The 21,468-nt window shown below is 40.0% G+C and overlaps 1 protein-coding gene across 6 annotated transcripts in view; it reads left to right on the plus strand.

Annotated features, from left to right (window-relative positions):
• The window catches only part of MEMO1 (mediator of cell motility 1), a 142,403-nt gene that overhangs the window by 59,813 nt on the left and 61,122 nt on the right, over window positions 1-21,468 (plus strand). For all 6 annotated transcript variants that reach the window (XR_009221709.1, XM_058551492.1, XM_058551495.1 and 3 more), the window contains one exon: window positions 19,994-20,075. Coding sequence is in view for 4 of the 6 variants with exons in the window: in XM_058551492.1 (XP_058407475.1) it covers window positions 19,994-20,075 (82 nt within the window). In the remaining 2 variants the exon portion in view is untranslated. The remainder of the gene's footprint in view (window positions 1-19,993; window positions 20,076-21,468) is intronic.

The raw sequence follows: 21,468 nt of genomic DNA on the forward strand, positions 1-21,468 counted from the left end.
AGATATTTAGATTTGGCCTAATCTTTAAGATTTATATCAAGGAGAACAATCAGTGTTCTTGACAGCGAGGGCTTTTTGGTTTGATACAGTATGGCTTTTGGGTCAGATTCAGTGTGATAATTCTTGTGTTCTTGTGTTCCCAGGGGTATTTATTTTCTGAGTGAGGAGTCCTATCATAGATACATAAAAACAACAGTATCCCTTGAGATGTATCTAAAAATAAGATACTAAGTTTTGTAAACATTATAGCAATAAATTCTTAAGTATGTGGTCACAGTAGGGTGTCAATAATGAGAGAAAGGATTTGGGGAGAACTACTGAAATGTTACTTATTTTTAAAATTAAATGAGATGATTATCATCATTGGTAAGGCTTCTCAGAAACTACTTTCATTGTAGTGAGAAGCAGTGGTTCCCAAATGCTGTTCTTAGATGAATTTTTTGCTGTTCTGCATTGAGCTAAAAAATATCAGAACATTGTAGTGAGTGTGGTTTTCATAGTGCTACTATGGTTCATTGATTTTAAGATGTACATTTTCCCACATTTTAACATTTCTGAAATTGAGATGTGTTTTAGAATCAATGGCATCTTAAAATCATTGTCAGTAATGAAATAGTTGTCACTGCCTACACGTACGTGAACTCAGTAATTAATCCTGCTAGTATGACTAGACAATTGCAACCCATTGATGTTTCTGTTAACATACCATCTATGGATTATTTATAGAAGAGATTACCATTCCTGGGTAGTCTTCTGAAACCTTCTGTTAATTACATCTTCTGGTGATACCTTTGGTAACATCAAGAAGGTTATGGCATCAAGACTTAGACAGTGTGTGTCAGTTGCTTGGACGAGAGCCCCAGAGGCAATAGAGGAACACTTTTAAAAGAAATATTGCATCACTAATTCTTTCAATGGTATAGATGATGATATTATGGAAAACCAAAGATTACCAATGACTCGGAGTTAAAAAGCAATTTAGATGTCAGATTGTGAATGTGAAGAAAATTTTAAGAATACCTTGAATTTATTTTGCTTTTTTTTATACATTAACACAGTAGTGTTATATGAAAATTCATGTTCAGAGAGCTTTTCTAATAAATATAAAAAGTTCTAAGTGATAAGAAGCCATATGCCCTAGTTTAATTGGAAAGTTTTTTTTTTCTTTCTTAGTGGTACATACGTAAAATAATGGTGCACCTTAATATTGGTGGTATCTTGGAGTCAATGAAATATGGTTAATTTATTCAGTTTAAAGGACTGAGATTATCTTAAAATTGTGCTCTTCTTACTTTTTGGTGTTATATTTATTTTATGAAGTCATGGTGATCATAGACAAACAGTTGATATGATTTAAATGGCTTTTCTTGGTAAAATAAAAAATTGGCAACCCTATGTTGGTCTCCCCAATTTTGAAATTTTATTGGCTTGTGAAATTCAGAGATCCAGGAACCACTGTTATAACAAGTCTAACATATTAATTTTATGATTTGTAGATTTTCAACCACAGGTCAGAGTTTATTTCATAGTTTGGTTTGAACAGATTTCACTGAATGATTAATAGCAAAATACTAGGTGGTGACAGCCTATTTGGCTTTGTAATTTTTGCTTCAGCTTTTTCTGTTGTTACTTTGCCTTAACCAGTTCTATGGAATTGAGTTTACTGTGCTAATAGGCAGGTACCACTTAAGAAAGAATGGTAAAAAAGGTGTGGCAATTGGTCATTCTTTACCTTATATATGTGGAATAGTTTGAGCAACACTGGAAAGCTCCTCCCCTAACCAAAAATGTTTCTCCTACTAGCTTCTCCTGGTGTCTGAAATTTTCGTCTTTCAGCATTCTTTGAATTTAAGACATTGACAGTTATAAGCTCCATGAAGGCAGGCATCACATCTGTCATTTTTATTGTTATAGCTCCAGCATCCATCCGCTTCCTGGCACATAAATAGCTGTTCCATAAATATTTATTCAATTAACAAATGAAGGCAAATGTGATTTGTGACATTAAAACATTATAGGTCATAACTAACCTTATCGTGTAATAATTTATTAAATAGCTAGTAGAAAATAAAGCTGTTAGGTAATTGAAACACAGTTCAGATAAATTCTAGGAAAGGTAAGTGATAGGTCTGGAGTGTTTCTCAGGCTTTTCGAAGTATATATCCTCTTTCCCTGACTTTTAGGAACCCTCTTCATGTCAGAAAATACAGATTTTCCTACAAGACAGTAGTTCTTCTTTATTATCTGTTGCTTGAGAAAATATATGATTAAAAAAGGGTAAATTTTTTAACCCTTTTAAATGTCCATGTATTTCTTAATCCATGATTCATAGATCTTGCGTTTATCTAGACATTTATTTTATCTCTAGATAAAACTTGGTATGTGTATAGATTTGTGGAGTCCTTGGGGTCCAAGGCCCTTTTTTGGTTGGCAACCATTGACCTAGACTTGGTACTGGAGTGTGGTCTATAGGCCAGCAAACATTGCTGTCATTTGGGGAGCATGTTAGAAATGTAGAATCTGAGGCCCTACTCCAGACCTATAGATTCAGAATTAGCATTTTATTTATTTACTTTTTATTATTTATTTTTGTGAGGAAGATCAGCCCTGAGCTAACATCCATGCCAGTCCTCCTCTTTTTGCTGAGGAAGACCGGCCCTGAGCTAACATCTATTGCCAATCCTCCTCCCTTTTTTCCCTTTTTCTCCCCAAAGCCCCAGTAGATAGTTGTATGTCATAGTTGCACATCCTTCTAGTTGCTGTATGTGGGACGCGGCCTCAGCATGGCCGGAGAAGCGCTGCCTTGGTGTGCGCCCAGGATCTGAACCTGGGCTACCAGTAGTGGAGCACGTGCACTTAACCGCTAAGCCACGGGGCCGGCCCCCAGAATTAGCATTTTAACAAGATCCTCAGGTGGTTTGTTGCACATTGTTGGAGAAGAGCTTATAGAACACATGACTTTTGTTCAGAGTAAGTGGACTGAAATTTTTTTTTTTCTTGCAAAGAGGAATAGGAGGAACTGGCCAAACAGAGATAGAAAAGTGTAGAAAACCATTTTGGCTTACTTCTAAAATATGGAAATTAATTAGTTGCATAGAATTCCTAAAAAAACAGGTGCATGTGTAATATCTCTGTGGTTTTGTTCTATGCGAATAAACTTGTGAAATATTGTTTGGATGCAAGTGGGATTCAAATAGAATTGTTAATTGAATTGCCTATAGCACATTATTTTTTATTTATTTTTTTGAGGAAGATCAGCCCTGAGCTAACATTCATGCCAATCCTCCTCTTTTTGCTGAGGAAGACCGGCTCTGAGCTAACATATATTGCCAGGCCTCCTTCTTTTCCCCCAAAGCCCCAGTAGATAGCTGTATGCCATAGTTGCACATCCTTCTAGTTGCTGTATGTGGGCCGCGGCCTCAGCATGGCCGGACAAGCGGTGCGTTGGTGCGCGCCCGGGATCCAAACCCGGGCCGCCAGTAGCGAAGCGGGCACGCTTAACCGCTAAGCCACAGGGCCGGTCCTGTAGCACAGTATTTATTGTCTATTTTTTAAGGAAATACTTTAGCATTTGTCCTTTGGGAACTTATTTTTTACTCTTTTGTCCAAAGAAGTAAATGCCCATTTATCCCTCTCAGGACAAGGTGACACAACCATGAAGTAGTTTTGCTAGGATTTAACAATGCTTTTGATTTTTCCATTCATCAGTGTACCTTCAAATCCAATGGTGTTTGGATAACGAGCAGATATTTGCATCATCTTCATATATTAAGGATGCCATGCCAAGTATATCAGCCACTGTGGAAGAACTCAAATTCATTTTTTTACTTGATACTTTATAGATCAGTTAAGCAACCATATTAATAAACAGATACTCAGATTAATAAACAGATATTAATAAAACAGATACAATTATCTTTAAGTAAGATAATTGAGGGGGTCGGCCTGGTGGCACAAGCGGTTAAATGCGCGTGCTCCGATGTGGCGGCCTGGGGTTCGCTGGTTCAGATCCCGGGTGCACGCCGACGCACTGCTTGGCAAGCCATGCTGTGGCGGCGTCCCATATAAAGTGGAGGAAGATGGGCCCGGATGTTAGCCCAGGGCCAGTCTTCCTCAAGAAAAAAAGAGGAGAATTGGCAGATGTTAGCATAGGGCTGATCTCCTCCCAATAAATAAATAAATAAATAAATAAATAAATAAAATTGAGAAACTTAGAGTTTGGCTTTTACCTTAGGATCCTTCTGAAGAAATTGGTCCTTTTACAGAAGGACTAATAAGAAAGCTTGGTTTAGTGCTTAAAATCAGTGAAGTTGGTGGCAGTAAGGTGGCCGAATTGGGAGATATTGTTTTCTTTGCTTTTCTCTGTTTTTCCATTTCTGTTTTGTAAACTTCCTGTAATGTGAAAATATTTGGAGCAATACTTAAGTTAATATAAAATTTATTAGGCAGCTAAAAGTTTATTTTACTTTGAAAATAGAAACTACTTTTTCTTGAGTTAACAATGACATTATTTAATATAAGTTTTTTGGTAGTTATTCTTAAATTTAAGTTTTAAAAATAAACTACCTCATTGCTGAATCAGACCTTTTCTGTGCTATGGCAGTCTACATATGGGCTGTCTGTTATAAGCTTGACTTGTTTATACATATAGTCCTGAACATATACAGAAGGATTTGCAAATCGTAGATGCTTAATCTCAATGGATGTTTGGGAAATAAACATTAGAAGAAACAAAGGGATGCCATTTCTTACCCATCAAATTTGGCAAAAATTAAAAATTCTGACAGTATCAAGTATTGGTAAGGATGTAAGGAAATGGGATTTAAAAAAAATTGATATCATAATACTTTATAACATTGTGGAATTTTAGTTGTACATTATTGTTTGTCAGTCATATAACTGCTTTCCTTCACCCCTTGTGCCCACCCCATAAATCCCTTCCCCCTGGTCACCACCAAACTGTTCTGTCTGTGTGCTAGTTTATTTTCCACATATGAGTGAAATCATATGGTGTTTGTCTTTCTCTGTCTGGCTTATTTCACTTAACATAATAGCCTCCAGGTCCATCAGTGTTGTTGCAAATGGGACGATTTGGTCTTTTTTTATGGCTGAGTAGTATTCCATTGTATATAGGTATACTGCCTCTTCTTTACCCAGTCATCAGTCGAGGGACGCTTGGGTTGCTTCCACTTCTTGGCTATAGTGAATAGTGCTGCAATGAACATAGCAGTGCATAAGACTCTTTGGATTGTTGATTTCAGAGTCTTTGGATAAATACCCAGTAGCAGGATAGCTGGATCATAAGGTATTTCTATTTTTAATTTTTTGGGGAATCTCCATACTGTTTTCCATAGTGGCTGCACCAGTTTGCGTTTCGACCAGCAGTGAATTAGGGTCCCCGTTTCTCTACAACTTCTCCAACATTTGTTATTTTTTGTCTTGGTGATTATAGCCATTCTAACAGGTGTGAGGTGATATCTCATTGTAGTTTTGATTTGCATTTCCCTGATGATTAGTGATGCTGAACATCTTTACACGTGCCTACTGGCTATCTGTCTGTTTTCCATGGAAAAATGTCTGTTCATATCCTCTGCCCATTTTTTGATCGGATTGTTTGTTTTTTGTCGTTCAGTTGTGTGAGTTCTATATAATGGAGATTAACCCCTTGTCGGATATATGATTTGCAAATATTTTTTCCCAGCTGGTTGGTTGTCTTTTCATTTTGATCCTGGTTTCCTTTGCCTTGCAGAAGTCCTTTAGTCTGATGAAGTCCCACTTGTTTATTTTTTTTGTTTTGTCTCCCTTGTCCAAGTAGACATGGAATTCGAAAAGATCCCTTTATGACCGATGTCAAAGAGTGTACTGCCTATGTTTTCTACCAGGAGTTTTATAGTTTCAGGTCTTACTGTCAAGTCTTTGATCCATTTTGATTTAATTTTTGTGTATGGCTAAAGAAGATGGTCTACTTTCATTCTTTTGCACGTGGCTGTCCAGTTTTCTCAGCACCATTTATTGAAGAGACTTTCCTTTCTCCATTGTATGTTCTTAGCTCCTTTGTCGAAGATTAGCTGTCCATAGATGTGTGGTTTTATTTCTGGGCTTTCAGTTCTGTTCCATTGATCTGTGTGTCTGTTTTTGTACCAGTACCATGCTGTTGTGATTACTATAGCTTTGTAGTGTATTTTGAAGTCAGGGATTGTGATGCCTTCAGCTATGTTTTTTTTCCTCAGGATTGCTTTAGTTGTTCAGGGTCTTTTGTTGCCCCATATGAATTTTAGTGTTCTTTGTTCTATTTCTGTGAAGAATGTCATTGGGATTCTGATTGAGATTGCATTGAATCTGTAGATTGCTTTAGGTAATATGGACATTTCAACTATGTTTATTCTTCCAGTCCATGTGCATGGGATATCTTTCCATTCGTTTATGTCATCATCGATTTCTTTCAATAATGTCTTATAGTTTTCATTGTATAGGTCTTTCACGTCCTTGGTTAAATTTATTCCTAGATATTTCATTCTTTTTGTTGCGATTGTAAATGGGATTGTCTTCTTGAGTTCAAAGAGAAGACAATATACTCTAGTTTGTTATTAGAGTATGGAAATGCAACTGATTTTTGTAAGTTGATTTTGTACCCTGCAACTTTGCTGTAGTTGTTGATTATTGCTAATAGTTTTCCAGTGGATTCTTGAGGGTTTTCTATATATAAAATCATGTCATCTGCAAACAGTGAGAGTTTCATTTCTTCGTTGCCTATTTGGATTCCTTTTATTCCTTTTTCTTGCCAAATTGCTCTGGCCAAAACCTCCAGTACTATGTTGAATAAGAGTGGTGAGAGTCGGCACCCTTGTCTTGTTCCTGTTCTCAGCGGAATGGCTGTCAGCTTTTCCCTATTGAGTATGATGTTGACTGTGGGTTTGTTGTATATGGCCTTTATTATGTTGAGGTACTTTCCTTCTATACCCATTTTATTGAGAGTTTTTATCATAAATGGATGTTGGATCTTGTCAAATGCTTTCTCTGCAACTATTGAGATGGTCATGTGGTTTTTATTCCTTGTTCTGTGGTGTATCACAGTGATTGATTTGCAGATGTTGAACCATCCCTGTGTCCCTGGTATAAATCCCCGTTGATCATGGTGTATGATCTTTTTAATGTATTGCTGTATTCGGTTTGCCAATATTTTGTTGAGGATTTTTGCATCTATGTTCATCAGCGATATTGGCCTGTAATTTTCCTTCTTTGTATTGTCTTTGTCTGGCTTTGGTATCAGCGTGATGTTGGCCTTACAGAATGTGTTAGGAAGTGTTCCATCTTCCTCTGTTTTTTGGAATAGTTTGAGAACGATAGGTATTAAATCTCCTTTGAATGTTTGGTAAAATTCTCCAGAGAAGGTATCTGGTCCTGGACTTTTATTTTTTGGGAGGTTTTTGATTACCGGTTCAATCTCTTTACTTGTGATTGGTCTATTCAGGTTCTCTATTTCTCCTTGATTCAGTTTTGGGAGGTTGTATGAGTCTAAGAATTTATCCATTTCTTGTCGATTGTCCATTTTGTTGGAATATAGTTTTTCATAGTATTCTCTTATAATCCTTTGTATTTCTGTGGTATCCGTTGTAATTTCTCCTCTTTCATTTTTAATTATCTTTATTTGAGCTTTCTCTCTTTTTTTCTTAGTGAGTCTGGCTAAGGGTTTGTTGATTTTGTTTATCTTCTCGAAGAACCAGCTCTTTGTTTCATTGATCCTTTCTACCTTTTTTTTGGTTTCAATTTCATTTATTTCTGCTCCAATTTTTATTATTTCCCTCCTTCTCCTGACTTTGGCTTTGTTTGTTCTTCTTTTCCTAATTCTATTAGGAGTAGTTTAAGGTTGCTTATTTGGGATTTTTCTTGTTTGTTAATGGGGGACTATATTGCTATGAATTTCCCTCTCAGGACTGCTTTTGCTGCATCCCATATGAGTTGCTATGGCGTATTTTCATTTTCATTTGTCTACAGATATTTTTTGATTTCTCCTTTAATTTCTTCAGTGATCCAGTTGTTGTTCAGTAGCATGTTGTTTAGTCTCCACGTCTTTGTCGCTTTCCCAGTTTTTTTTCTTTTAGTTGATTTCTCGTTTCATAGCATTATGGTTGGAAAAGATACTTGTTATGATTTCAATCTTCTTAAATTATAGAGCCTTGCCTTGTTTCCCAGCGTATGGTCTATCCTTGAGAATATCTTATGCATGCTTGAGAAAAATTTATAATCTGCTGTGTTTGGATGGAGTCCTCTACATATATCTTTTAAGTCCATCTCATCTAGTTTTTTGTTTAAGTTCATTATTTGATTATGGACTTTCTGTCTGGATGATCTATCCATTGATGTAAGTTGAATGTTGAGATCCCCTACTATTATTGTGTTGTTGTTAATATCTCCTTTTAGGTTTGTTAATAGTTGCTTTATGTACTTTGGTGCTCCTGTGTTGGGACATAAGTGATATGTCTTCTTGGTGGAGTGTCCCTTTTATCATTATATATTAAGCCTCTTTGTCTCTCATTACCATTTTTATCTTGAAGTCTACTTTGTCTGATATAAGTATGGCAACACTTGCTTTCTTTTGTTTGCCATTAGCTTGGAGTATTGTCTTGCATCCTTTCACGCTGAGCCTGTGTTTGCCTTTAGAGCTGAGATGTGTTTCCTGGAGGCAGCATATTGTGGGATCTTGTTTTTTAATCCATCCCGCCACTCTGTGTCTTTTGATTGGAGAATTCAATCCATTTACATTTAGAGTGATTATTGATATATGAGGGCTTAATGTTGCTTTTTATCACTCATTTTCCAGTTCTTTTGCATTTCCTTTGTTTCTTGTCCCATGTGTCTTGGACTACCAATTCAGTTTGGTAGTTCTGTGTGATGGTTTTCTTAGTTTTCTCTTTATTTAATGCATGTGTCTCTGTTCTGATTATTTGTTTAGTGGTTACCATGAGGTTTGTATAAAATATCTTTTTGATGAGATAGTCTGTTTTCTGATGGCCTGTTTCCTTTCACTAAGTGGATTCCATCCCGCTCCTCTTCCCCTTCTAAGTTATTATTGTCACAACTTATTCCATCTTGTGTTGTGAATTTGTGGTTTTTTTTTTTTGTTGTTGTTTTTAATGAGGAAGATCGGCCCTGAGCTAACATCTGCCAATCCTCCTCTTTTTGCTGAGGAAGACTGGCCGTGGGCTAACATCCATGCCCATCTTCCTCCACTTTATATAGGACGCCGCCACAGCATGGCTTGCCAAGCAGTGCATCACTGCATGGCCGGGATCCGAACTGGCGAACCCGGGGCCACCGCAGCAGAGCGCGTGCACTTAACCGCTTGCACCACTGGGCCCACCCCGTGAATTTGTGTTTAAAGTGATGAGGTTATATTTATTTTTGGTGTTTTCCTTCCCTTAATCTTTGGTGGTATAATTAAGTGTTTGTTAACCTGTTCTGTTAGAGAGCTGCAATTTTTCTGATTTTTGTCTACCTATTTTGTCCTTGCTCAAAGCTTCGTATCCCTTTCTCTCTTGTTTTTAGGCATGAGGGCCTTCTTGAGCATTTCTTCTAGTGGTGGTCTTGTGGCAATGAACTCCCTTAGCCTTTGTTTATCTGGGATAGTTATTATTTCTCCATCATATCTGAAGGATATTTTATTTTTTATCAATCCTATACTGTTTTCATTTATTTATTTATTTGTTTATTTATTTTTTATTGATGTTTTAATGGTTTTTAACATTGTAAAATTTTGGGTTGTACATTTTTGTTTGTCCATCTCCATGTATATGACTCCCTTCACCCCTTGTGCCCACCCCCCACCCCTGCTTCCCCTGGTAACCACAGTACAATTTTCTCTGTCCATGTGTTGGTTTGTATTCCACATATGAGTGAGATCATACAGTGTTTGTCTTTCTCTTTCTGGCTTATTTCACTTAACATAATACACTCCAGGCCCATCCATATTTTTGTAAATGGGACGATTTTGTGTTTTTTTATGGCTGAGTAGTATTCCATTGTATATATATACCACATTTTCTTAATCCAGTCGTCAGTCGGGGGACCCTTAGGTTGCTTCCACTTCTTGGCTATGGTGAATAATGCTGCAGTGAACATAGGGGTGCATAAGCCTCTTTGAATTGTTGATTTCAGGTTCGTTGGATAGATTCCCAGTAGTGGGATGGATGGGTCATAGGGCATCTCTATTTTTAATTCTTTGAGGAATCTCCATACCATTTTGCATAGAGGCTGCACCAGTTTGCATTCCCACCAGCTGTGTATGAGGGTTCCTGTTTCTCCACATCTTCTCCAACACTTGTTGTTTTTTGTCTTGGTGATTATAGCCATTCTAACGGGCGTGAGGTGATATCTTAGTGTTGTTTTGATTTGCATTTCCCTGATGATTAGTGATGTTGAACATCTTTTCATGTGCCTATTGGCGATGTGTATATCTTCTTTGGAGAAGTGTCTGTTCATTTCCTCTGCCCATTTTTTGATCGCGTTGTTTGTTTTTTTGTTGTTCAGTTGTGTGAGTTCTTTATATATTATGGAGATCAACCCCTTGTCAGGTGTATGTTTTGCAAATATTCTCTCCCAGCTGGTGGGTTGTCTGTTCATCTTGATTCTGGTTTCGTTTGTCTTATAGAAGCTCTTTCATCTGATAATATCCCACTTGTTTATTTTTTCTTTAGTTTCCCTAGTCTGGGTAGGCATGTCATCCGAAAAGATTACTTTATGACCAATGTCAAATAGTGTGTTGCCTATATTTTCTTCTATGAGTTTTATAGTTTCAGGTCTCACCTTCAGGTCTTGGATCCATTTTGAGTTAATTTTTGTGAATGGCGATAGCAGATGGTCCACTTTCATTCTTTTGCATGTGGCTGTCCAGTTTTCCCAGCACCATGTATTGAAGAGACTTTCCTTTCTCCATTGTCGAAAATTAGCTGTCCGTATATGTGTGGTTTTATTTCTGGGCTTTCAATTCTGTTCCATTGATCTGTGTGTCGGTTTTTGCACCAGTACCATGCTGTTTTGATTACTATTGCTTTGTAGTATGTTTTGAAGTCAGGGATTGTGATGCCTCCTGCTTTGTTCTTTTTTCTTAGGATTGCTTTAGCTATTCGGGGTCTTTTGTGGCCCCATATAAATTTTAGTATTCTTTTTTCTATTTCTGTGAAGAATGTCATTGGGATTCTGATTGGGATTGCATTGAATCTGTAGATTGCTTTAGGTAATATAGACATTTTAACTATGTTTATTCTTCCAATCCACATGCATGGGACATCTTTCCATTTCTTTATGTCATCATGGATTTCTTTCAATAATGTGTTGTAATTCTCATTGTATAGGTCCTTCACCTCCTTGGTAAGATCTATTCCTAGGTATTTTATTCTTTTTGATGTAATTGTAAATGGTGTCATCTTTTTGAGCTCTCTTTCTGTTAGTTCATTATTAGCATACAGAAATGCAACTGATTTTTGTAGATTGACTTTGTACCCTGCAACTTTGCTGTAGTTGTTGATTATTTGTAATAGTTTTCCAACAGATTATTTAGGGTTTTCTATATATAAAATCATGTCATCTGCAAATAGTGAGAGTTTCACTTCTTCGTTACCTGTTTGGATTCTGAAGGATATTTTTTATTTATTTATTTTTTAAATTTTTTTCCCCCCAAAGCCCCAGTAGATAGTTGTATGTCATAGATGCACATCCTTCTAGTTGCTGTATGTGGGACGTGGCCACAGCATGGCCGGAGAAGCGGTGCGTCAGTGCGCCCCCCAGATCCGAACCCCGGGCCGCCAGCAGCGGAGTGCCTGCACCCAACCGCCAAGCCACGGGGCTGGCCCTGAAGGATATTTTTTTTTTTTTTTTTTGTGAGGAGGACCAGCCCTGAGCTAACATCCAATGCCAATCCTCCTCTTTTTTGCTGAGGAAGACTGGCCCCGGGCCAACATCCATGCCCATCTTCCTCTATTTTATATGGGACGCCGCCACAGCATGGCTTAACAAGCGGTGCGCCGGTGCGCACCCGGCATCCGAACCGGCGAACCCCGGGCCGCCGCAGCGGAACGTGCGCACCTAACCCCTTGCGCCACCGGGCCGGCCCCTTAAGGATATTTTTGATGGATAGAGTATTCTTGGCTGAAAGTTTTTGTCTTTCAGAATTTTGAATATATCATTCTACTCTCTTCTAGCCTGTAAAGTTTCTGCTGACAAATCTGCTGAGAGCCTGATAGGAATTCCTTTGTATGTTATTTATTTATTGATTGATTTAAAATTTTTTGTTTATTGCTATAACATTAGTTTATAACATTGTATAAATTTCAGGTGTACATCACTATACTCCTGTTTCTGCATGGATTATATCATGTTCTCATGTTCACCACCCAAATACTAATTTCAATCCATCACCACACACATGTGCCCAATCCCCCTTTCCCCCTCCTCTCTCCCCGCTTCCCCTCTGGTAACCACCAATCCAATCTCTGTCTCTATGTATGTTATTATCTACTACTTAATGAGTGATATTATACGGTATTTGACCTTCTCCCTCTGACCCATCTGTGCCCGTCTTCCTCCACTTTATACGGGATGCCACCACAGCATGGCTTGCCAAGCGGTGCGTCGCTGTGCGCCCGGGATCTGAACCGGCGAACACCAGGCCGCTGCATTGGAGCGCGCGCAGTTAACTGCTTGCGCCACCGGGCCGGCCCCTTCCATTTCTTTGTTGACGTTCTCACTGAGTTCATCCATTCTTCTCCCTAGATCAGTGAGCATCCTTAACACTCTGTTTGAACTCTCTGTCGGGTAGGTTGTTCTTTTCTGTTTCACTTAGTTCCTTTTCATGGGTTTTGTCTTGTTCCCTTACTTGGAGCATATTCCTTTGCCTCCTCATTTTGCCTCTTTCCCTGTGCTTATGTCTATGTGTTAGGTAGGTCAGCTTCATCTCCCGCTGTTGGAGAGGTGACCTTAAATAAGTGATGCCTTATGAGGCCCTTCAGTGTGCTTCCCTGAGTTCTGAATGTTCCAGGGGTGACCCCTATGTGGGCTACGTGTGTCCTTCTGTGGGCGTGGTTGCTCTCCCTGTAGGTGCCCAGGGAGGCTGAACTATGCCCCTGGCCAGCTGTTATAATGCTAAGCTGCTTGTAGTTGTTGGGGGCTCTTCAGCCTCTCTGTCAGGTGTGGGGAGCCCCAGCACAGTTGGCTGCAAGTTCTAATAGCACATTTGTTTTTTTTTTTTAATTTTTTAATTTATTTTATTTTATTTTTTCCCCCCAAAGCCCCAGTAGATAGTTGTATGTCATAGCTGCACATCCTTCTAGTTGCTGTATGTGGGACGCGGCCTCAGCATGGCTGGACAAGCGGTGTGTTGGTGCGCGCCTGGGATCCGAACCTGGGCCGCTAGCAGCGGAGCGCGCGCACTTAACCACTAAGCCACAGGGCCGGCCCTAATAGCACATTTGTGTTGCAGTATTTCTTTTAAGTGAGTAGGCCCCCAGCGTGGCAGGTTGTTAGGCTCAGGGGCTTACAATTGCTATAAGCCTCCAGCCTTTAGGTCTCTTGTCAGCTCTCTGAGGATTGCAACTGGGTGGGGCTGTCCTCAGGGCCGGGAGCACCCAATTGTTTCAGGCTTTTGAAGGTGGGGAAAACCTCCTAGGTGGGTCTTTGAGAAGCACAAATCTTCTGCAGCTGACAAGCCCCACTGCCCACGTGTACACACACACAGTTAACACAGTCCTGCCCTATGTGCATGCTCTGATCTCCTGAAATGGACCCAGTCTCTCCAAGGTGGGAGCCCCACACACTCTACCCCTGCCCCACACTCTCCTCCCGCTCCTTGCACACACCTGCCCCACTGAAGTGAGCCCAGTTGCCAGGTTGCAGAGAATCCAGTCACCAATCTGTGGAGGCCAACAAGTTGCCCGAGGGCTTGTTGTTGGTGGGGCCAGTCCCTAGGGTGGGCTGCCTGCCCTGGGTGAGCTGGACTAAATTGGTGCTTTAGTGGGTGGGGCAGACCCTGGGCTAGTAGGCCCCAGGAAGAACTCCAGTGGCGTTTGCCAGTGTCTGTGTCAGCACGACCATACCAGGCCACAACAATGGCCGCTGCCAATGTCCCAGTCCCTGGAGAGGTCTCACCTCTCACTGAGATGCACTCAGAGCCTATTAGGTGAGTCTCGTTTCCCCAAATGGCTGTGCACCTTTCTTTCTGGTGATTTTAGGTTGCTTTCTGAAACGGGTGAATTTGTGCATGGGCCCTTTAAGAGCTGGTTTTAATTTCTTTGTGAGCCACCTTTTCTGTGAGTACTCCGCAATGTTTTAGTAGCAAGCAAACAGATATTATGGCACTCGTCTCGATTGTGCTGGGTCCACAAAATGCCTATAGTGGGGGCGCTCCCTGGCTCAGGGCCCTGCTCCTCCAGTGAGGGCTGTGCACTTTTGGGCTGCTTGCAGGCGGCCGTGAGCTGCTGGGGCTTCCGAAGGTGGCGTTTTTTTCTCTCCATAAGGGAATTTCTGCCTCTTCCACCTCAATTAGGATTGTCCTTTGTTGCAGGAGTTCCTCTTATCCTGTTTTCAGTTCTCTCTCAGGGGTAATTTTTCCACGAGTAGTTGTAAATTGGCTGTGTCCGTCGGAGGAGGTGAATTCAGAGTCTGCCTATGCCGCCATCTTTTTTTTTATAATTTTACTTATTTATTTTTTTCCCCCACAGCCCCAGTAGATAGTTGTATGTCATAGCTGCACGTCCTTCTAGTTGCTGTATGTGGGACTCAGCCTCAGCATGGCCGGAGAAGCAGTGCGTCGGTGCGCGCCCAGGATCCGAACCCAGTCCGCCAGCAGCTGAGCGCACTCACTTAACTGCTAAGCCACAGGGCTGGCCCTATGCCGCCATCTTGACTTCTCTCTCCTGTACGTTATTTTTTTTTTGTCTGGGTGCCCTTAATATTTTCTCTTTGTCGTTGACTTTTGCCAGCTTTACTCTACTATATGCCTTGGAGAGGGTCTTTTCATGTTGATATTTTTAGGAAATCTGTTGACTTCATTCACTTGTATTTCCAGCTCCTTCCCCAGGTTTGGGAAGTTCTCAGCTATTATTTCTTTGAACAAGCTCTCTGCTCCTTTTTCCCTTTCTTCTACCTCTGGAATACCTATAATCCTTATGTTGCATTTCCTAGTTGAGTTGGAGATTTCTTGGAGAATTTCTCCATTTCTTTTTAGTCTTAGTTCTCTCTCCTCCTCCATCTGGAGCATTTCTGCATTCCTATCCTCTAAATTGCTAATTCTTTCCTCCATATTGTCAGTTCTGTTCTTTAAAGTTTCCAGATTTTTATCTCCTCTATTGTGGTTTTCATCTCCAACATTTCTGATTGGTTTTTCTTTGTAGTTTCAGTTTCTTTTGTGAAAAAGTTCCTGATTTCATTGAATTGTCTGTGTTTTCTTGTAATTTGTTGAGCTTTTTTATGATAGCTGTTTTGAATTCTCTATCGTTTAGGTTATAAATTTCTGTGCCTTTAGGATTGACTTCTGGGTGCTTGTCATTTTCCTTCTGGTCTGGAGATGTAATATATTTTTGCATAGTGCTTGAGGGCGTTGGCTTATTTTTCCTCATTTTGAAGATATCTTGTTGCAGCTTCCACCTGCTGCCACGGTGTAGGGGTCAAGAACTGTGTATTCTGAGCTCTCCACAGTCCATAGGCGCTCTTGCTGACCAGCTGTGCTGGTTCTCCGGGCCTGTGGAGGGGCTCTTTCTTTCGCCTGCCTGATCCCGGGTGCTTCTGCTTCTTCCCTTGCTGTCTGCTCTCCTGGGGTGCTAGCTTGATGACGATACCCCTGCAACAGTTCAGTCCCCTCCATATGGGAATTTCCTAGAGGCTGCAAGAGAACTTGGAGAGTGATGGTTTTCTCCATGGGGAGCTGTCCCTTCCCTTTCTTTCTGAGAGCTGTGCAGTTCTGGAGGGGAGGGGCTCTTTCTTTTGCCTGCCTGATCCCGGGGCTTCTTGTTCTGCCCTTGCCATCTGCTTTCCTGGGGTGCTAGCTTGACGAAGACACCCCTGCAACAGTTCAGTCCTCTCCATATGGGAGTTTCCCACAGGCTGTGAGAGAACTTGGAGAGCGATGGTTTTCCCATGGAGGGCGACCCCTCTCCCCTCTCTCTCAGAGAGCCGAGTGGTCCTGGTCCCAGGGTCACTGTCATTGGGGAAGGAGAGGAGTTCTCCTTACCTTCTTCCACTTCCTCTGGGGATACCAGCACCTCCACTTTCACATGTAAGGCTACATGGGTCTCTCAGACTTCTTTTGTATTGTGTGAATGTCCTTGGTTGGTATTTGAATGTCCTTTTTGTTGTATCTTAGTGGGGGAGAGTGTAAGAGGGAAAGCTCACTCTGCCATGATGCTGACGTTACTCCTCAAGGATCGGAAATGGGAATTTTTAACCATTGCTGATGTCGGAGAAATGTAATTTAAACCAAAACCTCCTGCCATCTCAGAAACCCTCTCTTCAAAGATAGAAGAATAAGCATTAAGCTAGAATGTGATGCACATCATAGGCAATCTGCTAAGAGACGGAAAAGACCTAAAGAGAGTTCACCCTTTTATATAGCTAAGCAGATACAACCTATTACACGTTCTCAAGATAAATTATAAGTCGTGCTCAAGTAAGAGGACTTGATAGCAACATTTGTCACACATAGTTCATCTTAAATTCACATGGTAATTGGGGTGACCATATGTATTAGCTAATTGGCTTTATCCAAAGGAAAAATAAACTCATATCTTTATGACAGGAGGTAATTTTGCAACTTGGAGCTAGGTGGCCCACCAAAATTAGTCTCCTATCCTGCTATAGAAACTGGCAGAAAGGGGTGCTTTCTCCCTTGATGATCACATTTCAAAGAGCTGACTATTAGGTCATTGAGAAAGATAGTCCTGGGTTGCTGGTTAGAGGCTTATTTAGCTTTTAGAAAGATTTAAATACATTTCAAAGGGGCAGAGAAAGAATTTACAATTACAAGTTTTCTAAGGAAAATGCTCTAAGAAAAGTATGTTTGGAGTATCTCTTCTCTTATTATTAACAGAGAGAGTTAAACCATTTATTTTTATTTGCCCTTATACTGGTGGGTAAATTGATCTGGCTGCTTTAGTGGGCAATTTAGCAATGTTCCAGCAGAGTTGAAGATGGGCATACCCTATGATCCTGTACTTTTACTCCCAAATAAATCCCAGAGAAACTCTTAACACACACTCACAAGAGATTTGTAGCATTGTATATTAACAATGAAGCAATAGAAACAACCAAAATGTCTGTGAACAGGAGAATGAATAGATAAATTTGGGTATATCCATACGTTACAGTACTATGCAGCACTGAAAATGAATGAATTAAAGCTACATATATAAACATGAATAATTTTTAAAAATAACGTTGAAGGACTAAAACAAGTTGTAGAAGGACATATACAGTATATTTATATAACATTTAAAAACATGTAGAACAAAATAATACACATATTATGGAGACATATATTAGTAAAAGTATAATGCAACAATAAACACCAAAATCAGAAAGTGGTTACCTCTAAGGAGGGAGGTGTAATAATGTGATCAGCAAGGGATTCAACTGTCTTTATTATTTTGTTTCTTAATAAGGGAAGATCTTAAGTAAATAAGATAGAATGTTAAAATTCAGTTTATTTGGGAAGTGGTTCCATGGGTGTTTCTTATATTATCATCTAGATTCTTTTGTAATGTTTAAAAGTTTTTTACGATTAAAAATTTATGATTAAAAGTTTAAGAGTTTGGGGCCGGCCCGGTGGCGCAAGCGGTTAAGTGCGCGCGCTCCGCTGCGGCGGCCCGGGGTTCGCTGGTTCGGATCCCGGGCGCGCACCGACGCACTGCTTGGTAAGCCATGCTGTGGCGGCGTCCCATGTAAAGTGAAGGAGGATGGGCACAGATGTTAGCCCAGGGCCGTCTTCCTCAGCAAAAAAAGAGGAGGATTGGCGGATGTTAGCTCAGGGCTGATCTCCTCACAAAAAAAAAAAAAAAAAAAAAGTTTAAGAGTTTATGGTTAAAAGTTTAGGAAGAGAGAGCCAGAGAAAAAAGGAGCCAGAGAAATGGGGTGGTAGTTGGGGGAAAATCAAATCTGCTAGTATCATGTATTTGCATGCTAATAGTAATGATTTAGTGAAAAGGGTCAAGTGGATGCAGGAGACTCAGACAGTTGTAAGAGCCGAGTCCTGGAGTAAGAAAAACACATTTGGCCCACAGTTTGGTTCCAGTGCACAAGTAATTTGTTTGGCTTTTGATAGGAACAGGGACAGTTTGTTGAGACAGGAGGGAAAGCTGAATAAGTGGTAGGAAGAGGAAGTAGTTCTCTTCTGAATTTAGGGTGAGTAACGTCCAGGTTTGCTTGGGACTGAGAGGTTTCCCAGGATGCAGGACTTTCGGTGCTAAAACTGGGAAAGTCCTGGGCAAACCAGGATGGTTGGCCACCCTACTTCTGATTAATGAAATGAAAAGCAGCATCATCTGCTGGGAGTGAGAAGGGGATGAGGTTTAAGGTAAAGGAGAAGCTATATGAGATAATTCTCTATCTTAAAGATGGGAGAGCAGATTCACTAGGTTAACGTGGTATGATTTCTGAGCTTTGCTAACGGTCTGCTGAAATTTATGGGTATAATTTCAAAGTTCAAATGGTTGTATTTCTTTTCAGTCTCATTCAGCTGTTCAGGTGGAGGTACTGTGTTAAGTGAAAAGTTGGTTTCAACTATCGTTTCACTATGATGAAAGAAGAAAGGAGCAATGGAGTGAGGCCGTAGGCAAGGGGATGATTATAGTGATGGATCGTCAGGTCTCATGCTGGGTAAGAAGTTAAGAAAAGAGAGGATGAAGGACATGGGAAAAGTGACTCCAAATCTGTTGAAGTCAACAGATTTCTAGGAGTGAACTGGAAAGATGGAAAGTAAAGAGAGTGGGATGCTTGAAATTGAGATTTTTGAGGTGGTGTAGTTACTGGTTATTGATATGATCATGGGAGTAGGGGGCTGGAGTGGATGGAAGGGAAAGGTCATTGGGTGTGGGGGTGATCACTCCATGGATGTGATTTTAGTGATTAAGGCAGGTTTTGGTACTCATTCCTTTCTTTCTTTCTTTCTTTTTTTTTTGTGAGGAAGGTCAGCTCTGAACTAACATCTATGCCAATCCTCCTCTTTTTGCTGAGGAAGACTGGCCCTGCACTAACATCCGTGCCCATCTTCCTCTGCTTTATATGGGACACCGCCACAGCATGGCCTGACAGGCAGTGCATCAGTGTGCTCCCGGGATCCGAACCCCGGGCCGCCAGCAGCAGAGCGCGCGCACTTAACTGCTATGCCACGGGGCTGGCCCCCTTGGCACTCATTTCTTTTTTTTTTTTTTTTATAATTTTATTTTTTTATTTTTTCCCCCAAAGCCCCAGTAGATAGTCGTATGTCATAGCTGCACATCCTTCTAGTTGCTGTATGTGGGACATGGCCTCAGCATGGCCGGAGAAGCGGTGCGTTGGTGCGCGCCCGGGATCCGAACCCGGGCCGCCAGCAGTGGAGTGTGCGCACTTAACCGCTAAGCCACCGGGCCGGCCCTGTACTCATTTCTGATTACAAAAATATTCACTCATTTTCTTCTCATGTAGTAATAGTTTTCTGTTTCTTGTTTTATTTTGTTTAACACTGCCTCAAATTTTGGATTGTATTGTTGTTGTTCTAGAATGAAGAAGGTTGTGAATAAATAAGTAAATGGATAAAAGCAAATTTTGTTTAATCAGTACTTGGCCTTATCAGCTGGCTTGCTAGAGACTTTGTAGTTGGTTAAGTTTCAAACATTAACATCTAAACTGATGATCCCACTGCCCGTTAAACTATTTTAGTCCCAGCTAGGTTCAGTGAGGGCTTTGTGTCGTGTATGGTTATCTATAGTACATTGCTTTGCTGACTCCAATTTTCCTCTTTCTGTTTTTATAGGACCGCAGCTGAATGCACAGCTAGAAGGTTGGCTTTCACAAGTACAGTCTACAAAAAGACCGGCTAGAGCCATTATTGCACCGTGAGTTTTAAGGATCTTTACCTAGAATCTTTCATATATTGACTATTAACGAAGAATGAGTATGTACAAGGTGAACTAAAAAGTTAAAAACTGATGCTATGTTGTGCTGAATAAATTATATTCAGTAATTTTCATGAATCCTGTTGCTTTCACATTAGCTCAAGGATAAAGGAATTGACTACTTTATTTTCTCAGATGCAATATGTAATTTCAAAATTTATTTTTGGTAATAAAACTGACTTTTAAAGCAGAGGGTTGTTTACATTAGGTAAACTTGGTGATTTCAGTAATAATTGGTATAAATGAATAGGTTCTATTTTAAACATTAAAAAGATCTATTTTAATCCAGATAATTTTTAATTTATAATGAAAAAGATTCATTAAGTATAATATGATGGCATATGGAGTAGCAACCAGTTTTTTGGGGGAGGCGTAGATTTTTTTTTTTGTTTTTTGTTTTTGGTGAGGAAGATTAGCCCTGAGCTAACATCTGATGCCAATCCTCCTCTTTTTTGCTGAGGAAGATTGGCCCTGGGCTAACATCTGTGCCTGTCTTCCTTTACTTTATATGGGACGCCACCACAGCATGGCTTGACAAGTGGTGCATTTTTGCGCGCCTGGTATCCGAACCTGCCACCCTGGGCCGCAGAACCGGAGCGCACACACTTAACTGCTACGCCACTGGGCCGGCCCCAGATTTTTTTTTTAATGAGGAAAATCTGTGACTCTTTGTCTTTGAATGTTAGGGGGCTTTTTAGAACTGCAAGCTAGCAAATACACAGTTAATAATGTGTCTGTGTATGCTATGAATTCAGTTAACTTTGATTTGGTTTCCGGTGCTAACCTTCAGAATATGTTGTTTTAAGCACCTGTTAACATTTTTCTGAGAAGAGTAAAGGTTGGTGTTTGTGCCATTTCTCTCACAACAGTGTCTTTTATGTGACTTTTATTGAGTTAAGGTTGGTACCTTGGTAAATAGTAAATAGTGAAAATAATAATTACAACCACTTATTAAACAATATGAGAATTAAATGAGTGAATACACATAAAGAGCCTACATTAATGTTGGCACACAATAAGTATTCCATAAATGTTAAGTATTTTATGTGCCAAAAATTTGTTAAATACTCCATTTGTATGATCTAACTTGATCTCATTTAATAGATACAGGAGGCTGACTGTACCCCTCAGAAGTTGTGTGACATACAAGTTATTTAATGTCTTGTGCCTTTGTCTCATTGGTAAAATTGAAATAATAATTGTACTTCCATGTAGTTTTTTGATGATTAAATGAGCTAATCTTTATAAAACTTTTAGCATAATGACTTGCTATTATTTTTTTTAGTCATTCAGCAAATATGTACCAGACTAAATGCCAGGTACTGTTCTTTGT

Source organism: Diceros bicornis, chromosome 12 (assembly GCF_020826845.1).
Source record: "Diceros bicornis minor isolate mBicDic1 chromosome 12, mDicBic1.mat.cur, whole genome shotgun sequence".
Classification (NCBI taxonomy): domain Eukaryota; kingdom Metazoa; phylum Chordata; class Mammalia; order Perissodactyla; family Rhinocerotidae; genus Diceros; species Diceros bicornis.